A 20,217-nucleotide genomic window follows, 5' to 3' on the forward strand; every position below is an offset into this window, starting at 1 on the left:
CTGTCAGAAATGCAGCAGTTAAACCCTAAATAATATCTATAGGATTAAGATCCAGGAACCTTACTAGAAATCTATATGTAGTTATCTTTCCACATTTCCTCCCTATCCCCTGTCACAGACCATGAAAGAAAATACAAGGAGTGCTCTAGCATGTATGCTTATCTCATTATCTCCATTTTCGGGTAAGTGGAGCGAACAGTTTCACCTCAGTAGGTTTGTAGCAAAATAATACACATTCCTCTGTGCTGGAGGAATGACAAAAGCAGGATTGAGCCCAGAACGGGGGCAGGAGGGGAGAGACGGGAAGGTTTTTTAAAAGAGTTTCCTGAATAATCAGGAAATCCAGTGAGACAAACAGAATGTGTGGAGAGCAAGCCAGAATTATCAAATTACCATGACAACCGTAGGCAAGAACCCAGGGAGAATCAGGTAAAGAAATTACAGTAGAATTACAGTTAACTTCATATTTATTTATTTAAAAAGAAAAAAAAAAAAGCCCAGGCAGTCGAGAAGAAATATTTCCTTTGGCCTAGCTCGGGCTGGTGCAGGGGCTCGTGAAACGCAGCCTTGTTTGCGATTTTGGAATTGCTTTGCAAATGTGTACAAGTAGCTTTTAGCTGGATTTGCATATGCAGAGTGTTTTAACCAGCAGGGCTTGATGGCAGATACAGAACTCCGAATGACAGATGCCTTAATTTGTTTGGAAACAGAAACTGAAGGAGGATGCAAAAAAGGTGAAGAGTTTGTGTGTGTGCGCGCAAACCTGGGCGGTTGTGTTATTTCTGCAACTCCCTCATCTGACATCTCCCCCGTGCGTTTTTCGAGTGGCCACTTTCTTCAGTCCAAACTCAGCTTAACACGATCACAACCAAGCGCCTCGTGAGCAAGGAATCCACCGAAGAACAAGTGAAACTAAAGCGAAGTGAAACTAAAATAAGTGAGAGTGGCGGCGCTCATTGAAAAAGCTGCAGGTTAACCATCAACTGGCGAAGCAGATTATCTGTCGGGTTTCACTTGAAAGCTCGTGGGGTGGAGGTTGACTTCCTTCTGTTTGTTCAGCTTTCATGTGCCGTTCCACGTAATACCGCTCACATATATTGGAGAGGCGAAAGTATACGGTTTGAAGGGCAGACATCCGTGTTTAGAAAAGAAAAGGGGAATTTGTTCATTGGGGGGGGCTGTTGATTTTTCCCAGTTTTAAACAAAGCCCTCGAAACCGATAACGTTCCAACAGATAAACAAAAATCCCTCGAGGCTTTATCTTTCTTGGGTTTTGCTTATAAATGCTTATTGCTTTCATATCTGCTCCGAGGACACGGCTGTGTGCCCGCCTCCACCTCTTGCAGCGCTCGCAGGGCAGGGATGCGCCCGTTGTGTCCGCCCTGCTGGCGTGCCCAGGCTTCGCCTCGTCACAGCGGTGCTCCTCTGCAGCAAGGGGTCTTCAGGGAACCCAGAGTTATTGCTGTAGTGCCAACAGGGAGAAAGGACATGTGGAAAAGAGAAAGAGGAAAGCAAGTATGAATCCTGGCTAAAATATTTGCCACCTGTGTTTTTATCTGTGCTTGTTCAGAAGTAGATGTGCACGCTCATTTCTGTGCTCAGTCAGGCTGTGCATAGCTCACGGCTGCGTTTATTTTAATCTAGGGGATGGGAACAAGCTGAGATTCACTCTCAGGACTTGCATTGTCACCGAGATCTCTTTTAGACATGCAGTTTTATGTCACACAGCTCGTTCCCTTTACTCCCATTAGCCACACACGGAGCCCACATAATGCGTCTAATCCCGCTAGCTGTCCAGCGCCCTTAATGAGAGCTAAAGGCACCGGGCATGGCGCAAGAGCCCGTGGCAAATTAATTCCTTGCCACCATCTGAAAACTGTGCGTGGGGCTACTGCGGGGAGGAAAGGGGGAGGGCCCTGTGATTATGCTGGGAGATCCTGAACTGGGAGGGAATTCTGCAGAGACCTGGCAGGGAGAAGGTCTCTCCTCCTCCTCCTCCTTCTCCTCCTCCTCTTCCTCTTCATCCTCCCTCCTGGCCTGGCTCCCCCGCTGCACAGGTACGTGCTCATCTCCTTCCCAGCTCTCTGGGGGAGCCACGCACAGAGGCTCGCCCTGTCCTTTCAAACCAGCGCTTCCTGCCCGGCCTTCAAGAGTTAACCTTTTCTAGAACATTTATTTCACCATCTCAGGGAAAGGAAAAAAAAAAAAAAGGAAAAAAAAACCCTGCAGAGCTGAGAGGCTGCAGATCACAAGGCCATTCTGATAGCCTCCTGTCCCCATGGCAACAGCAACGGCATTTATCAGTTCCTTATGAGAGCAGGCACAGCAAATCTGCATTGCACATGGCAGCCTTCCAGCCTTTCAAATGAAAGAGCACTTTGAACTGCTGCCAAGTGTGGAAGGAGCAGAGCTGTCAGGACTGCTTAATGCTGGCAGTTTGTACTTGGGAGCCGTTCAGTTCCCAGAATCCCTGGGCCGTGGCAGCCCGCCAGGTACTTAGCGGAAGCTCCAAACTCACCCCCCGACCATTCACTGCGGCGCACTCAAAATTTTCCACATGTACCATGTCACAAGTGCAGACTGTACAATGAAAGCAAACGCCTTCTGCTCGGGATCCTAATTTTATTAATAATCTAGGAAAAAGCAATCGGAGCGGAGTTGGCTGACAGCAGTACAGTGTAGCCACTGTTTATAACTCCGGGTGCGTGTGTCAAATGCGGATTTCATCCTTCAGAAATAAAATTAGCTCTGACAACAGGGGCTGCGCAGCCCCGGATTTGCATGCAGAGCCCGAGAGCAGGGCGATCGGTGGCAGCAGAAGGGAGAGCGTGGTAATTTACAGTGGAATATTTTTTAGCAGGCATCATCAAATGCATAGCAGCGAGGCGTGGAATAGAAAAAGAAGACGGTATTGCTGGCTGGTAAATATTTTCTGCCCTTACCCTCTGCGTTTTGCTGACATTGTGAGAATCTCGGAAGCTGGCTGATGAATGTAGCAGAGATACATGGCTCTTGGTGGGTTTCCTTTCAATGGAGAGTTTTCATGTGAACTTTTTATTGTTCTGCATTACCCAAAGCACAAGGGCTTCTATTGGCAGAGGAAACAAATTGGCACAGTTCTGCCTTTTTTTTTTTTTTTTTAATCTGCACTGAGATCAAGGGCAAGGGCTTCATTTTCCAGCACTAGTCATAAGCCTTTAGCACAAATAGAATGAAAATTGTCTGTCGCTCAGGCAGTTGGACAGGGTTCAGGAAAACTATGTCTGGCACTAATTCCAAAGGGAAGGTTTGGTTCAATCCAGCATCATTAATTTCAGTAAACTGTTTTCACTAGTCTATATCCCACTGTTCAAGAGCTGTTTATTATCTTTTACTAAATAATGCCTTTTGGAGGACGGAGTCATGAAAAATACCTTACACGACGTGTGTGTACGGATACCCTAGGATGTACGTATCCGTATAAATAGATACAGTACACATGGATGCACCTCTATTTTTTAACTTTTCCTGTTTTTCTTAACAATTGCTTGTTTCTTACCTTGCCTTCCCGTTGCAAAACACATCTATAATGCCAAACAGAAAATAGTAAAAATAGCCCAGGAGGGGAGAGAGAGAGAGATGAAAAACCCTGGAGCAAAGACAATCTCCACAAATTTGTGAGATTCACCACAAAACAAGGAAATGTAGTGCCTCTTTTTCAGCTCGCAGCTATCTTTGTCTGCTGCTTAAAGACTTGACTTAATTCACCCAGGCAGTAGTGTCTAAAAGTAATACGCCAAGACAGTTAATTTTGGCACTTAGTCTCCCTTAGGAATTTTACCAACAGTCTTTGCAAAGAAAGTAAATGATCTTTTTTTTCCTCCCCGTTTCCCCCCATAGCTCATCTTGATATGTCCTAATAAAAGGACATATTAGGACATGCCTTCCCCTCCCTTCTGTTCTCACCCTCGTCCTGCGGCCGTAACGTACTGCGGTCAGTAGCAATGGCAAGCAGCATTTATAACGTGCTCCTGGAGAAAAAGTGGCTCAGGTCTTTTCAGATGGCCTAGTTACAGAGGAAAAGCAGGTTGTGCCCTGTGAAATAACTTTGCAGGCTTTGGCTTCTCCTCCTCCCTTCCTCCCTCTCTTCCTTCCTTCCTTCTTTCCTTCCTTTCCTTTTTCTTTCTTTTCCTTTTCTCTCTCTCTCTCTCTCTCTTTCTCTCTCTCCTTCTCTCTTTCATTCTCTTTTTCTTTTTTCTTCTGTTCTTTCTTCCCTTCTTTCTTCCCTTCTTTCTTTCTTTCTTTCTTGCTTTTCTTCCTCTTTCTTTATCTTTCTCTCTCTCTCTCTCTCTCCCCCCCACCTTCTTCTCTCTTTTAATTTGCTTCCCCTCCTTCCCACCTCCCCCATTTTTGGAAAACACAGTAAAGTTTTGTTCAGTTCTCAAGTGTTATTAATCACTGGTGGAGGCCAAAAGCAGGGATATTTTTCTTGGCAGCACGTTTTGATAAACAATCTGTGTATGGGGTGAAGGGAGGGGGGAGCCTGTCTTGCTGGTAACTAAGCTAATGTTTGGCAGATTCTTAACTGTCACGAAAGTGCAAGTGGCTCTCAGTGGGAATAGCTTTAAAAAAATGTACTGATTCGCTTGATTCATTATTGTTGATTGTTTACTACGTCCACAGGATGTAAGATGAAAACAGTCCAGGGATAAAGTAAAAATAACAACAGCGGAGGACCCAGCCTCTACGTATCCAGGCACAAAACATGCTACCCAGTCCTTAGTCCCTCGTGGAGCCAGCAGAATTCATTATAGGTGTCTTACTTTGCACTGTAAGATTTGGCAAAGGTTAACATGCAGAAATCTGGGCTCGCAGACAGGTTTTAAAACCATAGAGACAGCTGTACGAACATCCACTTGGGCTGGGTATCAAGGAGAAGCCATAACTGCTTTCTGGGGCAAAAATGGGGCATTTGGGTGGCTGTGGGGTTGCGAAGTTACCTCGGTGTGCAGCCGCAGGGCAGGCACGCCGGGAAGAGTGGAAAGCAAAATTGTGGCAACAGCCACAGCAAAACTGGATGGTACGGCAGGCAGCGTCCTTTGAGAAGTGTGTTGGTGCTGCAGAGCGAAGAGAGAGTAAGGAAGGATGGAAGGAATGAAGGGAGAAAAAGAAGGAGGAATGGAGAAAGGAAGGAAGGAAGGGATTGAGGTTAGGAGGAAGGGAGGGAGGGAGGAAGGAAGGAAGGAGGAATTCCTAGGTAGGCAAGCGATCGGCTCTGTGTATGTCAACAAGGCTCACTACCTGAAGAATGGTAGGAAAAAACAGAATTATAATGAGACGAGAACTGAAACGATAAACAGAAACACGTAATTACACTCCTATTCTTTGTAACTAGGTGTTTTGACACTTGCTGGCAGCTCCTGGTAGAAGACAATGTTGTTTAACTTTTAATTTGACAAAATTCTGCAACTCCTTCCTGAAGTGTTTGTGTTTTCATTTGCTGAACACACTCCCTTTACCACCAAGTGCTCTGCTCATTGCTAATCTCTGCGTTGTTTTGAAGCCAGTAATTTGATTGTGACGGATTTTATTTTATTTGCTGTACTGAGGTAAATCCATGTAAATCACACTCTTGGGAGTGCTCTTCCCTTCTGGTTCTTGCATTTTTTTCCAGCCGTAGCTGCTGCTTTGACCAAAGCTGCTGGGGAAGGAGCCGTTTCTGTAGGTGAGCGCCTCCAGACGGAGCAGCTGCTGTGCCCGCTGCCCCCATCAGCGCCGCAGGCACGCAGGAAGGAGTTAAGCCGGGAGCATTCAGGGCAAGGCCCAAACTGCCCAGATCATGGACTCCTAATTATTTCTGCTTGAGCACTTCAGGCCTGTCCTATATTCCGCGTAATTAACACTGGGCTGCAGATCGATAGCCAGCAATACTCTCGCATCGAGGTCAATGGTGATCCCAGCGTTTCGGGACGCTCGTGCGCGGTGGCACGGAGCAGAGCCTGGCAGACCTGGGGTTTGGCCAGGCCCGTGGATTTTGGCCCTTTTTCCTTCACGGTGCATTGCACCCTCTGCTAGTTGGACTACAAAAGGTGCTGGCCAGCTTACATGCTCCATGTTTCTATGATCATTCCGACTCCTTCGCTCAAATCCAAGCTTCACCTGCTGCCCTAACGTTACGCAGACGCTCGTGCCCGTTTGTAATACAGTGGGTGAGAGGAATCAAGGGAAAGGGGTTATTGGGTGGCAGTCTATATCCTAGCACCAAAAGGAAGGAGTTAGTAGGTGTTACTTCTGATAGCGAAAATTAGATTCTGGGTCCAGTGGGACTCCTGGCAGGTCGTAAACTTCGGGCACTCCGCGCGGGATCGCCATGCAAAGTGCTGACTCGCCTTTCTGTGCAAAGAGCAATACGTACGCATCAATTGTTCGCTGCTCCAGCTCCAGCTCTCCTTGTGCTTCCTCCCTCTTATTAAACAAGCAACTGTCTTTTTTTTTTTTCTTTTTCCCCTTTCTCCCCCCTCCCATGCTATTTTTTGTTTGCCCGCTTCTTTCTTTCATTTAGCCAGATCAGGCACCTGAATGGCTTCATTGTTCGGGCTTCCTCTTTCCCTCCTCCAAACGTAATTTTAATTCCTGGATTATTTCAGAGCTAAATCAACACCAGCCACGTTCGGTATAAATCCAGCGAGACTGATCTGGATTGCCCCTGCCCCGCCGCCGGCGTGGTGAAGGACGGGGAAGAGGGAAGGTGAGCAGCAGAGCGTGCCGCTACCCCGCAGGAGCCGCGCTGCCGTGGGTTTTAGCTCCGTCACGTTGCCACCGTTCAATCTATTTTCCCCTAACAGATGAGATTGATCCTGACAACTCGTTCCCTGTGAAGGTGCCACGGCGTGGCATTTATTTGCATTTACATTGCACTTCTCTTCATCAATCAGCTCGCAGAGATCGCCGCCGCTGCTAGCCGTATTGTTGCCGTGCTGACACTTCAGCCTTAAGTGCTGCTTGCGTAATGGCACGGTACGTGCCCGGGACCAAAGTTTAAATCGAGGTTTAATCATTACGGAAAAACAAACATATTTCCACGACTGTGTATCCTGCAAGTAAAAGTAAAGGCAGCTTGGTCGGGTCACAGATGCTAATCTCTGCTCTTTCTCTATTCACAAACTATAAAGGGAGTTGACAGCACCTGTAAATGGTTTGCTGAGGCTAGATTATATCTAAGGTGATTATTATTTACACCCACTATAAAGACTGCTCTTGTGAGCCAAGAAGTCTGTTCCTGGGAGGTGAGTGTTACCAAAAAAGGCCTTTCTTGCAGGAGGACTCAGTGGAGCGAGGAGCCAGGGCGAGGGGCGGCCGGAGCACACCGAGCTCCTTGTTGTTTGCTGGGTTTGAGGAACCCAACGGAGCGAAAGGCAGGCGGGATGTTCTGCGAGCCCGCAATCCTGGCGTTCAGGACGCAGCCCCGGCTCTCGCAACCTGAGTTTTTAGCGCAGGGCCGACCTTTTCCACAGCCCACTTCTGCTTCTCCCATGCAGCTCGAGGCGGGGCAGTGCGAGGAGCTGACCGCAGCGAGCATGTGCCCGCTCGCTCAGCTCAGCAACCCCACGGCCGCGGCTGGGGCGCAGCGGCTGGCAGCGAAGGCGTTTCCTTGCCCGGAGGCGCCTCCGCGATGCCCGCAGCCGTGGCGGCGCTGCGAAATCCCCCCCTCCGCTCCTCTTCCTCCCCCAGGGCTCGCTCCCAGCCCGCTCTCCCCCTGCTCGCCGCTTCCCCTGCAACCTTCGGGGGTTTCGCCATCCCCCGGGGGTGCTGCGGGGCCGCCACCGCCGGAGCCCCCCGGGGGGCGCCGCAGCCGGCAGCGGGGGCGCGGCGCAGGCGCTGCGCTGGGGAGGAGGCGGCGGCGGCGGCGGCGCGCACACGGCGTGCACGGAGCGCGCGGCCCCGCGGCAGCTCGGGGGCGCGCCCGTGACGCAAAGGCAGCCCCGTGCCAAGCCGGGCCGCCCCGCAGGGCGGCGGCTGCGGCTGTTGAGGGGGGGGGGGGGGAGGAAGAGGAGGAGGGGGAGGAAGGCTGCGCCTTTTGTTTTTGGAGCGGGGCTGCCGGGGGGGGGGGGGGTTAAAGGAGCCATTTAAAGGAGGAGGAGTGGGGGAAGGAAGGGAGGAAGGCGTGTGCGCGCACAGCGCCGGGGAAACCCAGTGTCCCCCCGCCGCTCAGACACACCCCGCCCGGCCGGGGGGGGGACACCAACACCCCCCCCCCCGCATACACACACACACACACAGCACGCCGCCGGGCCGTGCACGTGCTGCCCGGGCACGGAGAGGCGGGGGCGCGCCCGGCGGGCACGCGCCCCGCGCAACAAGTGGGGCCGGGGGGGAAGGGAGCGGGGGGGAAGGGAGCGGGGGGCGGGCGCTCGGCGCTGACGCGGGGGGCCCCGCCCGGGTTCAGCCGAGCCGAGCCGAGCCGGGAGAGCGGCGGGGAGGAGGAGGAGGAGGAGGAGGAGGAGGAGGAGGAGAAGGAAGGGGGGAGGAGGAGGAGGAGGAGGAGGGCGGCGCGGGGGGAGCGCGGCGCGGAGGAGGGGGCGCGCAGGGCAGGCACACGCGGCGGCGCGCAGCAGCAGCACCCCGCGCTCGGACCGCGAGCAGCGGCGAGGATGTGAGTGCGGAGCAGGCGGCGCCGCCCGGCACGCTGCTGCCGCCGCTGCCCCCCGGCCGCCCCCGCTCCGGGTCGCCGCTCAGGACCAGGAGGAGCCGCCCCAGCCCCGCCGAGCCGCAGCAGAAGCAGCAGCAGCAGCAGCGGCGGCGGCGCTCGGCAGCCGGCGGACCGCGAGCGAGCCGGGCAGCCGCGGCGGGTGGAAGGTGACCCCCCCCCGCCTCCCTCCGCCTCCTCCCGGAGGAGGAGCAGCGGCGGCGGAGAGCTAGAGAGCGCAGGGAAGCGGCTGCTCGGAGGAAGAAGGCGCCCCCCAGCCCAGCCCGGCCCCCCGGAGGAGCCGGCCGAGCCCTTCCCCAGCCCGGCGGCGGGACCCGGCGGGAGAAGCCGAGCGCGGCGGCGGCGGGAGCCGCTTCAGGAGCGGGCGAGCCCCCCGCCGCCCCTCGCAGCGCCGCCGGGGGCACCGGGAGCAGGTACGGAGCCCCCCCCCTCCCGCCGCAGCAGCCCGGGGGGGACGAGCCAGCCAGCCCCTTCGCCGGCGGCAGCGGCAGCAGCGCCCCGGCCAGCGGCACCATGTCCGCCGCGCAGGTGTCGTCGTCCCGGCGGCAGTCGTGCTACCTGTGCGACCTGCCCCGCATGCCCTGGGCCATGATCTGGGACTTCACCGAGCCCGTGTGCCGGGGCTGCGTCAACTACGAGGGCGCCGATCGCATCGAGTTCGTCATCGAGACGGCCCGGCAGCTCAAGCGGGCGCACGGCTGCTTCCAGGACGGGCGCTCCCCGGGGCCCCCGCCGCCGGTGGGCGTCAAGGCAGTGCCCCTCTCCGCCAAGGAAGCGGCGGCGGCGGCGGCCCAGCAGCAGCTCAACCATGTGGACGCCTCCTCCAAGGCGGCCTCTGCGGGGCTCGCCCAGTCCAGCCTGGATCGCTACGGGCTCAGCGCCGCGGCGGCCGAGCAGCGCAGCCGCTTCGAGTACCCGCCGCCACCCGGCAGCCTGGGCGGCAGCCACGGAGCCCGGCTGCCCAACGGGCTGGGGGGCCCCAATGGCTTCCCCAAACCTCCCGAGGACGGGCCCCCGGAGCTCAACAGGCAAAGCCCCAACTCCTCGTCGTCATCCTCCTCCTCCCGCCGCGGCACGCACGGCGGGCTGGTGTCCGGCCTGCCCCCGGGGGCTGCGGGTGCCCAGCTGAACGTGCCCCCCAACCTGCTGCCGCAGACCCTGCTCAACGGGCCCGCCGCCTCCGGCGTGGCACTGCCCCCGCCGCACGGGGGTCTGGGTGGCCGTGGTGGCGGCGGGCCCCCAGCCCCCTCCGCTTCCTCCCAAGGGGGCACCTGCGGCGGGGGCGGCGGCGGTGCCGGGGGTGGCGGTGGCTCCTCGTCGGAGGCCTGTGGCAAGCGGCCGGGCTCGGTGTCCAGCAGCGACCAAGAGCGGGAGCTGAAGGAGAAGCAGCGCAACGCCGAGGCACTGGCTGAGCTGAGCGAGAGCCTGAGGAACCGGGCTGAGGAGTGGGCCAGCAAGCCCAAGATCGTGCGGGACACGCTGCTGACGCTGGCCGGCTGCACCCCCTACGAGGTGCGCTTCAAGAAGGATCACGCCCTGCTCGGCCGCGTCTTCGCCTTCGACGCCGTCTCCAAGCCAGGCATGGACTATGAGCTGAAGCTCTTCATCGAGTACCCCAGCGGCTCCGGCACCGTCTTCTCCAGTGCTTCTGGCGTGGCCAAGCAGATGTACCAGGACTGCATGAAGGACTTCGGCCGCGGCCTCTCCTCGGGCTTCAAGTACCTGGAGTACGAGAAGAAGCACGGCTCTGGAGACTGGCGGCTGCTGGGGGACCTGCTGCCCGAGTCGGTGCGCTTCTTCAAGGAGCTGGTGGGCGCAGACATGCTGCCGCAGCCCTACCTGGACGCCAGCTGCCCCATGCTGCCCACGGCCCTGGTGAGCCTCCCGCGACCGGGGACTGGGGCCGGTGGGGCTCAGGGCACAGCTGCCGCCTCCAGGGGCCCTGGTGGCGGCGGCGGCGGTGGCGGCGGGGCCATGCGCAAGAGGAAGGCGTCTCCTGAGCCCTCGGACTCGGCCGAGGGGGCCCTGAAGCTGAGCGACGAGCAGCAGCGGCAGCAGTGGATGGCCAGCCAGAGCGAAGCGCTCAAGCTCACCATGTCGGCCGGGGGCTTCGGGGCGGTGCACGGCGGGGGCCCCCCGCCGCCCCCGCCGCCGCCCCTCGGGCCCCACTCCAACCGGACCACGCCGCCCGAGTCCGCCCCCCAGAACGGACAGTCCCCCATGGCCGCGCTCATGTCGGTGGCCGACACGCTGGGCAATGCCCACTCGCCCAAGGACGGCAGCTCGGTGCACTCCACCACGTCCACCCGCAGGAACAGCAGCAGCCCCGTGTCGCCGGCCTCGGTGCCGGGCCAGCGCCGCCTGGCCTCCCGCAACGGGGACATGAACCTGCAAGTGGCCCCTCCTCCCCCCAGCGCCCACCCCGCCATGGACCAAGTGCACCCCCAAAACATTCCGGACTCCCCCATGGCCAACAGCGGGCCCCTGTGCTGCACCATTTGCCACGAACGCTTGGAGGACACCCACTTTGTTCAGTGCCCCTCTGTGCCCAGCCACAAGTTCTGCTTCCCTTGTTCCAGAGAGAGCATCAAGGCCCAAGGGGCGACGGGCGAGGTCTACTGCCCCAGCGGAGAGAAATGCCCCCTGGTAGGTTCCAATGTGCCTTGGGCCTTCATGCAGGGCGAGATCGCTACCATTTTAGCTGGGGACGTTAAAGTGAAAAAGGAGAGAGACCCTTGAATAGGAAATCCAATCCCTTCAGACTCCTGAAGATGTAGAATTGTGAATATAACAAACTGCAAAAGTTAGTCTTATGTATAGACATTATTTTCGTCGTATGTTTCTATATTTTGAAACAAAGGTATGTACTCTTCTTCATTTGAAGGATAGAGCTGGTTTTTGTTAAACAGAATATAATATTGTTTGGTTACTACATAATACCTGTTCTCATTTCTTTGGCAGTGTGTTGGCTAGGTACAAAGTTAATAGCCCTTAGCGATTACCTGCTGCTGGTGTGTATTTTTGTAAATGTATGCACTTCTCTGAAAGAAGAAGAAAAACACAAAAAAAAAATACAAAAAAAAATTTTTTTTTTTTTGCCAAGGCCAGTGTTGATGCCTAAAAAAATTGCTACAAAAAATGGTGACAGCTTATGTTTTACAAGCCCTGAGTGTTAGTCTCTCACTTTATTTTTTTTGTTTTCGTTTTTTGTTTGCAAAACGGTGGGGTGGCTCTGGGGGGAGGGTGTTTTTTGTTGCAAGTTTGTAAGGAAAATGTTTCAGTTTGTTTCTATTGATCTGAACGTTTTTAATCTTCATGTGTTTTTTGTTTTTGCTTTTATTGATGCACGGATGCTTTTGAACAGTAGAGCAAAATGCTGTACATGAGAAACATGCTCTGTTTGTCCTTTATACATTTCTGTAGTTAACAGAACACTGTAATGTGCCTTGGAGCTTAGTAAATTGTAATAAATTCAATTGATATTAATACTTCTCGAGTAGCAAGCTTTATTTTTCCCGGAGCTCCGGCAGCGTGAGCGTGCCCTGCTGCCTTTTTAAAAGTCTCCATTATCTTGAGAGCCTTTGGTTCCTTGTGATAATTGTGGCACTGGTACGCACACTTTCACATACGTGTAGTGAGCCGATGATGTTGATGGTGTTATCAAACTTATCTAAATCTTGGCACGGTGCCTATTTGCATTTCACCTTTAATGTTGCAGTAACAGTTGCTGACTAAGCATTTTCTATTTACTGTTTCTGCATCTCATTTCCTCCTCCCTTCTCTCCCCCCCCACTCCCAGCTCTCCAGCTGCAAGCAGCCTTTGCAATGCAGCCTGCGTCTATTGCCTGTGCCCTTCGGTAAGGCTCGAGATTTGAAACGAAGCCCTCTTCCCCCCCCAAAAAAAAAGGCAAAAGAAAAAAGCCCAGCATCACGTGGTTAATACTTTGAGCTGATTTTTACAAGTGGCTGTCGAAGCTCGACGCTGGCCGGAGGCTTGGCGAGGCAGGGCTGTAGCCGAGCAGGGCGCAAAAAGGGGCAGTGGGGAGCTGCCCTGCCTGGGAACTGGCTTTTGCTTTGGGGGACTGGGTTGGTGATCTGAGCTGTTGTGTGCTGTGTTTTCAGGTGAGAAAGCTTCCTGTAAAGCGCTGAATTGAAATGCTTTCCCTCTGGCGAGGCTCGTTTGTGATTCCTGGTGTAATTAACTGTTTGATGTGACACTGGCGTTTTGTGGGGACTGGGGAGCAGCGCCATACCTGTGAGGTGATCAACAGGCAAAGTAAATACGCGGGCCTCACACTAGCTAGAAAAGGCAAACAAACCTAATGTGAACTTTGTCCTTTCCAATGACTCAAATGGAGGAGAGATTTTTTAAAAACAAAAAACAACAACAACCTCGGAACAATCCCAGCAGCTCTGCTTTGCAGTTTGACCAGCAGAACGCAGGGATTTCCAGCTGTAAGAGTGTCAGAGGGATCAGCTCTGAGTTTTACTGAACAGTAAGGATTCCTCCACCCTCCAAAAATTAGATATAGATGCACAAAGAGGTACTTTTCAAAAGTCTGGATGGCGTTTGGTATCCAGTTGCTCTTTCTTCATTTGTATTCCTGCTGGAAAGGCTAACTGCAATGGCAGAAGCCTTGAGAACTGTATGCTTAGTGTGCATCTGGCTCTTGGCTTTCTTCTGTAGCTGCATACTCCTGTGTTTGGGGGTTATGTTCTCAGATTAATTCTTATACATCACAAAATTTGTTATTTCAGCCCATACCTTTGTATATACATGCCATTTTCCCCCCCTAGTGATATGCTGCTGTTTAAAAATCTCAGAACATCCTGTTCTTATGTAGTGAGTGTAGGTGAATAATGCAGAGCAAGACTGTTTTGAGCTAATTATTGCATCCAACCTATACCTTAGATAGAGTATGGATTTGTACTGATCCTGCTTTACATTATTTTTAGGCATGCAGTTACCAGCCAGCAGTTTATGACCAAACCAAGCGATAGGGGGATTTACGTTGTGGGTTAAGGACTGGCAGAGGAAAAAAAAAAATCGTAGACATGCAAGAGATTTGACTTTAAACCTAACAAGGAGAGAAGCAATATTCATGTGTGAATTGCAACTGCTATCAAGAGGGAAAAACTACTGGCTGTTCAACATTAAATCCTGTCACAGGAGCCTGAATACCCTGATCTGTACAAACAGAGCCACTCTGGTAGTGTGGAAATCGGTCATCAGGAGTGAGAGGTAGGCAGAGCCCAGCCTGGTGGATTTCTTTAATTGAAGAGCAGTCTGGAGAAGCTTTTCTCAGACGGGATTTCTGAAGCGTCAGGCCACTTAGGAGCCCCATCGGTTTGTTTTTTAGCAGGCAAAGGAAAGGTAAGGGGCAGTGGACAAAGGTGGCAAATAAGCTTGAAGAGAATTGTAATTCTGCAGTTAATTAAAGTTAACCATAGCTACGGGGCATTTGTTGTAGGGAGGTTTTTGGAGCCATGTGACCTTTTCTTTTACTCTGGCTCATTAGGCAGCCAGTCTGGGCATATTAGCCAGCGTCTCTTTGAACCCACTCCATAGGTTTTTCACTTTCCGCAGACGTCCCCAGCTGACAAACAGGCTGGAACCGTGTTTCGAGGCGGGGGAAAGGGGAGAGCCGCCAGGCCAGGCTCACGTGCAGCCATTCGGCCGGTGCCTGCATTTCACGGCAGCGCTCCCCTCCCCCAGCTTTGCCAGTTATTTAAGGTAAAGCCCAGTGTTTGCCTGAATAAACGTGAATTTATTTGTCCAGGTGGCCATTTGTTGAGCTCTCACCGCTTCTTGTAAAGGGGAAGTCTTTAAATGGTTTATTTTCCCAAAGTTTTTTTTTTTTCCTTTTTTTTTTTTTTTCCAGTGAGATTATTCTTGACGTTTCTTTTAATAGCCTCGCAGCCTTATTTTCTAAGAAATGGGCTAGAACATGTGTGTCACTGGATGTTTGTTTTTTAAGCGTTGGCAGCTCTGCGCCAGTTGGAGATGGAAGTGTTTGTGCAGCGAGGAGATGTTATGTCCATTTGGGGGAAATACTACACAGCTCCATCAGGAGCCTCCTTCCCTACAAATCCTGTTATCTTTCCTATTTGCTTAGCAATGTTGTGCACATAAGCACGCTCTTCCTCTTCCCTCCCCCCCTCCTCCTTCAGCATTTGAGCTCCAAACTAGTCAGGGCTAACATTGTTTTGAAACTGCAATCTCTTCGCATCGGCTGCCTGCCAGCAGAGCTTTGCGAAGCTGCAGTAGTCACTGGAAAAAGGGCTGGCTTTGCTGCCTTACGTGTCTTGCGAGCTGAGTTTTTCTTCCCCTCAAGGGAAAGGGCTTTGTCTCCTCCGAGCTCTCAGGTTCCCAGCTTACTATGCAGTAGTTGCTTTGCAGCCTCCCTGTCCTCCCGTTCTTGCCATTTTCTTTTCTTTCTCTCTTTCTTTCTTTCTTTTTTTTTTTTTTTGTTTTGTGGTATGCGGCCATTCTCCATTCATAGTCGGGTGGTTTGTGTTGTGCGTTAGCAGCCTCTTTCTCTGCCAAAGTGACACATCCTGTAGATTTGCAGCAGAGTACTGAACTGTCACTGTAATGCTGACTCTTGTAAGGCTATTCTTGAAGCAGAACAGCTTCCCCCTTGGCGTTCAGCCACCAGAATCCATTACAGCATGCATTTTCTACCAAAAACACAGCTCTGTACCCACATCGCTGCCCTTCCAATCCTCCCCTGGAAGACGCAGAGGGCACGGCTACACCCTGCCCGTGCAGAAACAGGCACCGCGTGAAACGGCTGGGTTTATTTTCCTAGCGTCTCGAAAGCGTGTCCTGAGCTTTTGTTCTTTCGCTCCCTGCCTTAAAACCCGTAACACAGCCTGGGAACGGCACTGCCTCGCTGATGGGCTGATAGGGAAGGCGCTGTGTGCCGGCGGAGCGGGGCCCGTTTCAGCTTTGCCACCATCCCCAGCTCCTTCCAGCCACGCGGGGAACCGGCGAGGGAGAAGCAGCAGCAGCCAGACGAGCAAACGGGGCCGGGGAGGATGCTTGCACCGGTCTGGCCGGCCAGTACGGCCCCCCAACTGGTTAAACTGGCCGGGCTGCTGGGGCTGGGTGGGTTCGGCGTGGCACAGCCCCGCTGCCCGGGCGCTGCGGGCCCTGCGCTGGTGGCGGTGCCGCTGCGTGCGCACGCCCCGCGCACATGGCCCTGCCTGCTGATGGCCGCATTCCCCTGCTGACAGGCGGCCGGCCTGGCCGATCCGCCCTTGTAGGGCTGTTTGGAGGAGGTGGGAGCAGGGCTGGAGGTGAGGAAGGTCAAGCTTCTTAGGTTTCAGCTGATTTGGCATCCGCTCGCAGCCCTTCCCCCTGGAGCCCGCCCGGCCATATGCGCTGTGCTGCTGCTTTTATGACCCTTTGCAAAGCAATCCCAGAGCTGTGAGCTGCTGCTGGCCACGGAGAACAGCTTACTTTCAGGAAAACAACCCCTTCCCACACCGGGCGGCCCTACGGCAAGAAGGCTGTGGTTTCCCCCTTCCCCAAACCACAAAACCGATCCTAGGGAGCTGCCGCTGCTCTCGGGGCACACATTGGGCATAGCGGGGCAAGCACTGCCTCTAAGCTGGCTTTACTGGGGGGAACCCATTTTTTTATTATTATTTTTGCCAACGTGACGGCCCGCTGCTTTGTTGGGTGCCCTGGGAGTGAGGGCTGAGGCTGGCAGTGCCGGGCCTGAGCCGTGCCGTGCCGTGCGCTCCCCGCCCGCCTGCCTGGGCGCTGGGGCTGGGAACGGGGACACGAAACATGTCTGTGCAGCTTCAAGGAGCCGAGCAGAATTCCCCACTGTCATCATCCTCCTCCCCTCCCTCGCTGCGGGCTGCCAGAGGGGAGGGCTGCTCACAGCGCTGCCATTGTTCAAGTAACCTACAAATGGATTTGCATGGAGGCAGGTTGGGAGGGGCGGAGGGGTGGGATTTATTAGCAGCGGCTGAATTCGTCGGGATTACTACTAGGCTGAGAGCTTCTCAATGGGCATGATCCCTGGGTGAGCGGTGGGGCGGAGGGAGGGCCTGGAAAGCTCCTGAGCTGCCCATGGGTGACGGGGCGGCCGAGCAGGGGAGGCAGGCAGGGCGCAGCCGGCTGCTTCACCTCGGCTTCAACCGCAGCCCTGTATGCCGAGCACGCAGCTCCTGGCAGCGCCGCTCATACCAGAGCCTTGACTCAGGGTTATCTGCATGCTGGGTAACGAGCGGCGTCACCAGAGGAATGTGCAGAGAAAGCAGCCATGCTGCTGCTGCAAGCCTCCGCTCGCTCCTCGGGCCGGCCGCGGCCGCCTGCCTCTGCCTCCCGGCCACTGCTGAGTGGCACGAGGTGGGGGCTTCGCCCCGGGGCCAGCCCCGAGCCCACGTCGAAGCCACAATGATGTTTTGCCCTTCTGTGAGTAAGTGCTCGGTGCTGAGAGCCGGACAGGGCTCTGCTAGCCGTAACAGGGCTGCAGCAAGGAGAGGCAACGCCACTCTCCCCGGCGCTCTGTTTGTCCCTCTCCCAGCCGGGCAAGCTGCAGCGTTTCAGCCAAATCACCTGTCAGAGCGAGGGCGACGGCGGCCTCTGGTTCCTGCCCCAGCTGCCGCTCTCCTTTCCCCTGGGATAACAGGGCCTGGCACTAACAACTGCGCACAGCTGAACCCCAAGGCGCCTGTGCGACACGGGTGTCCGGGAGCAGCTCCCAGCGCCACGCCACGTGCCCGCAGCCTCCGTCCTTCCCCCAGACAGCTCCGAGGCTGCAGCCGGTCCTGCTGATGCAACCCCGCGAGGGCCGGGGTGAAGGAGAGTGCAGAGCTGTGTGTCAGAGGTAGGAGCTCCCCTTTGGCGATGATGGAAAGCACGGCGCGCTCAAATCAAAGGCAGGACGGGGGCTGCTTTGAATCGCTGTGTTCCAGAGCTATCTGAGGCAATCTCCCTCTTCCCTGCACGCAGCGAGGGAAAAGATCAGAGCGCAGCCCAGGTTTTCATGTGAACATGTCCAGGCTGGCACGCAGCTGGGGTAAGGACAAGGTGCTTCTGTAGGGCTGATTCGTGTCAGAGCTGGGGGCAGAACTAGGGAGGGAGTGGGAAGCCTGAATATCTGGTCTGCTGCTGGAAAATACAGGCCACTGGGTAAGATGGGGCAGGCTCGTTTGATCTAGCTTGATATGCTTGTGCCTAGAACTCTCTTTCCCAGTGTCTGCTGCTTATTCCTGTAAAAGGCAAAAAAAGAAGGTACAAAACATACAGGATTAAAACAAGTGAAAGCTCTCACCTTCCTGCAGGAGTAAATTTCTGAGCATTTCTTATTACTCGCTCAGCGTTGCTGATATGCCTGACTCTGTGCTACATGTAAAGATAATCCCTCCATGAAGAACTCAGACTGCAGTGATAAGAGAGGCCAGTTGGTGCATCTCTTTTCTCCCACCTCCTTCGGTGCAAGATTATTCCCTGTATCTTATCAAAAGGAAGCAGCCTTTCAAGAGCTGTACCTTGGTAAGTGTCCATACTCAATTTTGGCAAGCATTTATTGTGGCTGCGAGTGGTTGCTCTCCCCTCCTCCCCCCTTTGCAGTCAGCTCTTCTCCCGCCCGTGGCTGTGCTCGCTCAGCTGTGCTCATTGCATCACTTGTGCTGGAGGGGAGGCAGCAAGAGAGAACCGCCAGGGACAGCAGCGCTCCCTGATCCACGGCCATCTCCTCACAGTGCCCTGACCAGGACCTGCAGCCTAAGGTAGATCCATTACTCAGCATCCTCCATGGGGTGCCTGGTGCCTCGTGTGACAGTTAAGTGCCAGGAAATGGCACGGAAATGCTCGTGCTCTCGTGTACCTGCCTGTTCCTCACGCTAGAAGAGACGCCAGCGTTCCCTGAGAACTGCAGTGCCCGTGCAGAGGACAAAGAGCAGCTCCTTCTGGCTTTTTGCATGATTAGCTGCAGCTCTCCGCCTCGGTCTTCCTTGTGCCGATGGTTTGATTTGTACAGCAGTGCGCTGTGCATATTTTGCAAGTTACAGCTTGAAACTTCCTCCTCGCAGCAGGCTCTGTCATTTGAAGGAACCCCACCCTGCTCTCCCTTGAAGATGTGCAATCCCAGCCCGTGTCGGAGCATGCCTGGGGAGGCAGGTGCAGCCTGGCTGGATCCTCCACACTGCCTACAAATAAACACTACTTAAACAAATTGGACTAATAACATTCAGGACTCAAGTAACAAGCAGGGCAGTTTCTGCTCTGTAGTCTTTATTCCGTGTTTCTCCCATCCCCTCTCCCTCTGCTTTATAATCTAGAATTTGTGCCACTATCACAGCGCCGGGGCAATTAATTACAGCACAACTTCATGGCACTGGGTAACAATCACAGTAGATAGCATGTAGCACCTTTGTTGAAAGCAACAACACCAGATTAAAGTAGCTTTTTTAAAAAAAAACACATTTCCTTCCTGCCATTGCAAATAAGGAGTTACATGAAATTAAGTATTTATTTTCTAATATTTTAAGGGGGGAAAAATCTTTTGGCACACAGCCTGTAAATACACTTGTGTAGCTGTCAGGTCCTTCCTCCAGCCCCGAACAGATGACAAATGCTTAAAAGCAGTAAGAGTTCTTCAGCCTAGACCCAAACGACAGGAGCAGAGCCAGGCTGTTCCTCCAGCAAAGCAAGCCCTTTGTGCTCAGCTCGGTCTGGTGCTGTGGGAACTACGGTGTCATCTGCTCCACGGTTTCCTCCTCAGGTGAGCTCTTTGCAGGATCACCCAATTTTGGTGCTTTCCAGCACCATATTATTTGCTGCAAGCATTTAAGGATCAGTTGCCAGCAGCACACACGCAGTTACCCTCAGGGTCTCGTCCAGATGAGTTCTGCAGTTGGGTGGGACCCATCTCATGACCACACGGGCTTCTCCGTGATGTTCTTTTCGAGACTGTCAGGTCTGCAGGCTGAGCCACCAGCTTTCCTTCATGCTTAAGGATGGCTGGGCCTGGGTAGCTATTTCTGCTAAGCTTCTTAAGCCTTTCTGGCTGTTGTTCCCTAAGGAAGCCCGGCGATGTAGCCACCAGACTTCTCCTGATTTTTTGTTTGAGCAACGGTGGAGATCCTGTACAATTTGAGACAATTTGGTCTCAATTCAAGCTTTTACCCCTCATTCTCCACTCGAGACTTTCTCTGGCTGCCTGGTCCAGAAAGCCTCTTCGTGTTGCATGGAAACCTCCACCTGTGGCTCAAGTGGCACGTGGCAGAGATTCGCTCCGGCGAGCAATCCCTTCATGTGCACATGGTTGCGTGCCAGCCACGTATTACTAGAATTTCCCTGCTCTCAGGAGGACCTTCTGTAAGCTGATGCAGGACTAAAATATTCTTCTAAAGCTTGTTGGCAAGCTGCAAGTCTTCCTTGCTTTTTTGTAGCAGAATGCTCCAGTCTGTCACATGAATTCATTCCCTCCACCTCTGTTTCCTCCATCACTTCACTTGCAGAGGAGTGCCCGGAATGGCAATCAGTTCCAGCGCCGTAGCAGACCCTG

General features: G+C 54.0%; 1 protein-coding gene and 2 long non-coding RNA genes across 5 annotated transcripts; 2 read left to right on the top strand and 1 right to left on the bottom strand.

Moving 5' to 3' along the window:
• Window positions 1-479: 479 nt before the first annotated feature.
• On the bottom strand, window positions 480-8,228 carry LOC137857064 (uncharacterized). The gene is made up of 2 exons (XR_011096967.1): window positions 2,943-8,228; window positions 480-1,462 (listed from the first exon to the last, which is right to left on the bottom strand). It is a non-coding gene; the product is annotated as an uncharacterized lncRNA (long non-coding RNA).
• An 801-nt stretch (window positions 8,229-9,029) lies between these two features.
• IRF2BPL (interferon regulatory factor 2 binding protein like) lies at window positions 9,030-12,174 on the top strand. The gene has a single exon (XM_068683120.1). The coding sequence runs from the start codon at window positions 9,200-9,202 to the stop codon at window positions 11,423-11,425; it is 2,226 nt and encodes a 741-aa protein (XP_068539221.1). The 5' UTR covers window positions 9,030-9,199; the 3' UTR covers window positions 11,426-12,174.
• Window positions 12,175-16,735: 4,561 nt separating this feature from the next.
• Window positions 16,736-20,164, top strand: LOC137857063 (uncharacterized). Of its 3 annotated transcripts, none has more exons than XR_011096966.1 (3): window positions 16,736-17,724; window positions 18,026-18,436; window positions 18,555-20,164. It is a non-coding gene; the product is annotated as an uncharacterized lncRNA (long non-coding RNA). The 3 variants fall into 3 exon arrangements; XR_011096964.1 differs by having other exon boundaries at window positions 16,736-17,121; window positions 17,230-17,724; window positions 18,026-20,164; XR_011096965.1 differs by having other exon boundaries at window positions 16,736-17,117; window positions 17,230-17,724; window positions 18,026-20,164.
• Window positions 20,165-20,217: the final 53 nt, after the last annotated feature.

This window comes from Anas acuta, chromosome 5 (genome assembly GCF_963932015.1).
Source record: "Anas acuta chromosome 5, bAnaAcu1.1, whole genome shotgun sequence".
NCBI classification, from domain to species: Eukaryota; Metazoa; Chordata; class Aves; order Anseriformes; family Anatidae; genus Anas; species Anas acuta.

Bases quoted from the DNA above. Each gene is read 5' to 3' on its own strand.
- IRF2BPL (XM_068683120.1), top strand. From the start codon at position 9,200: ATGTCCGCCGCGCAGGTGTCGTCGTCCCGGCGGCAGTCGTGCTACCTG.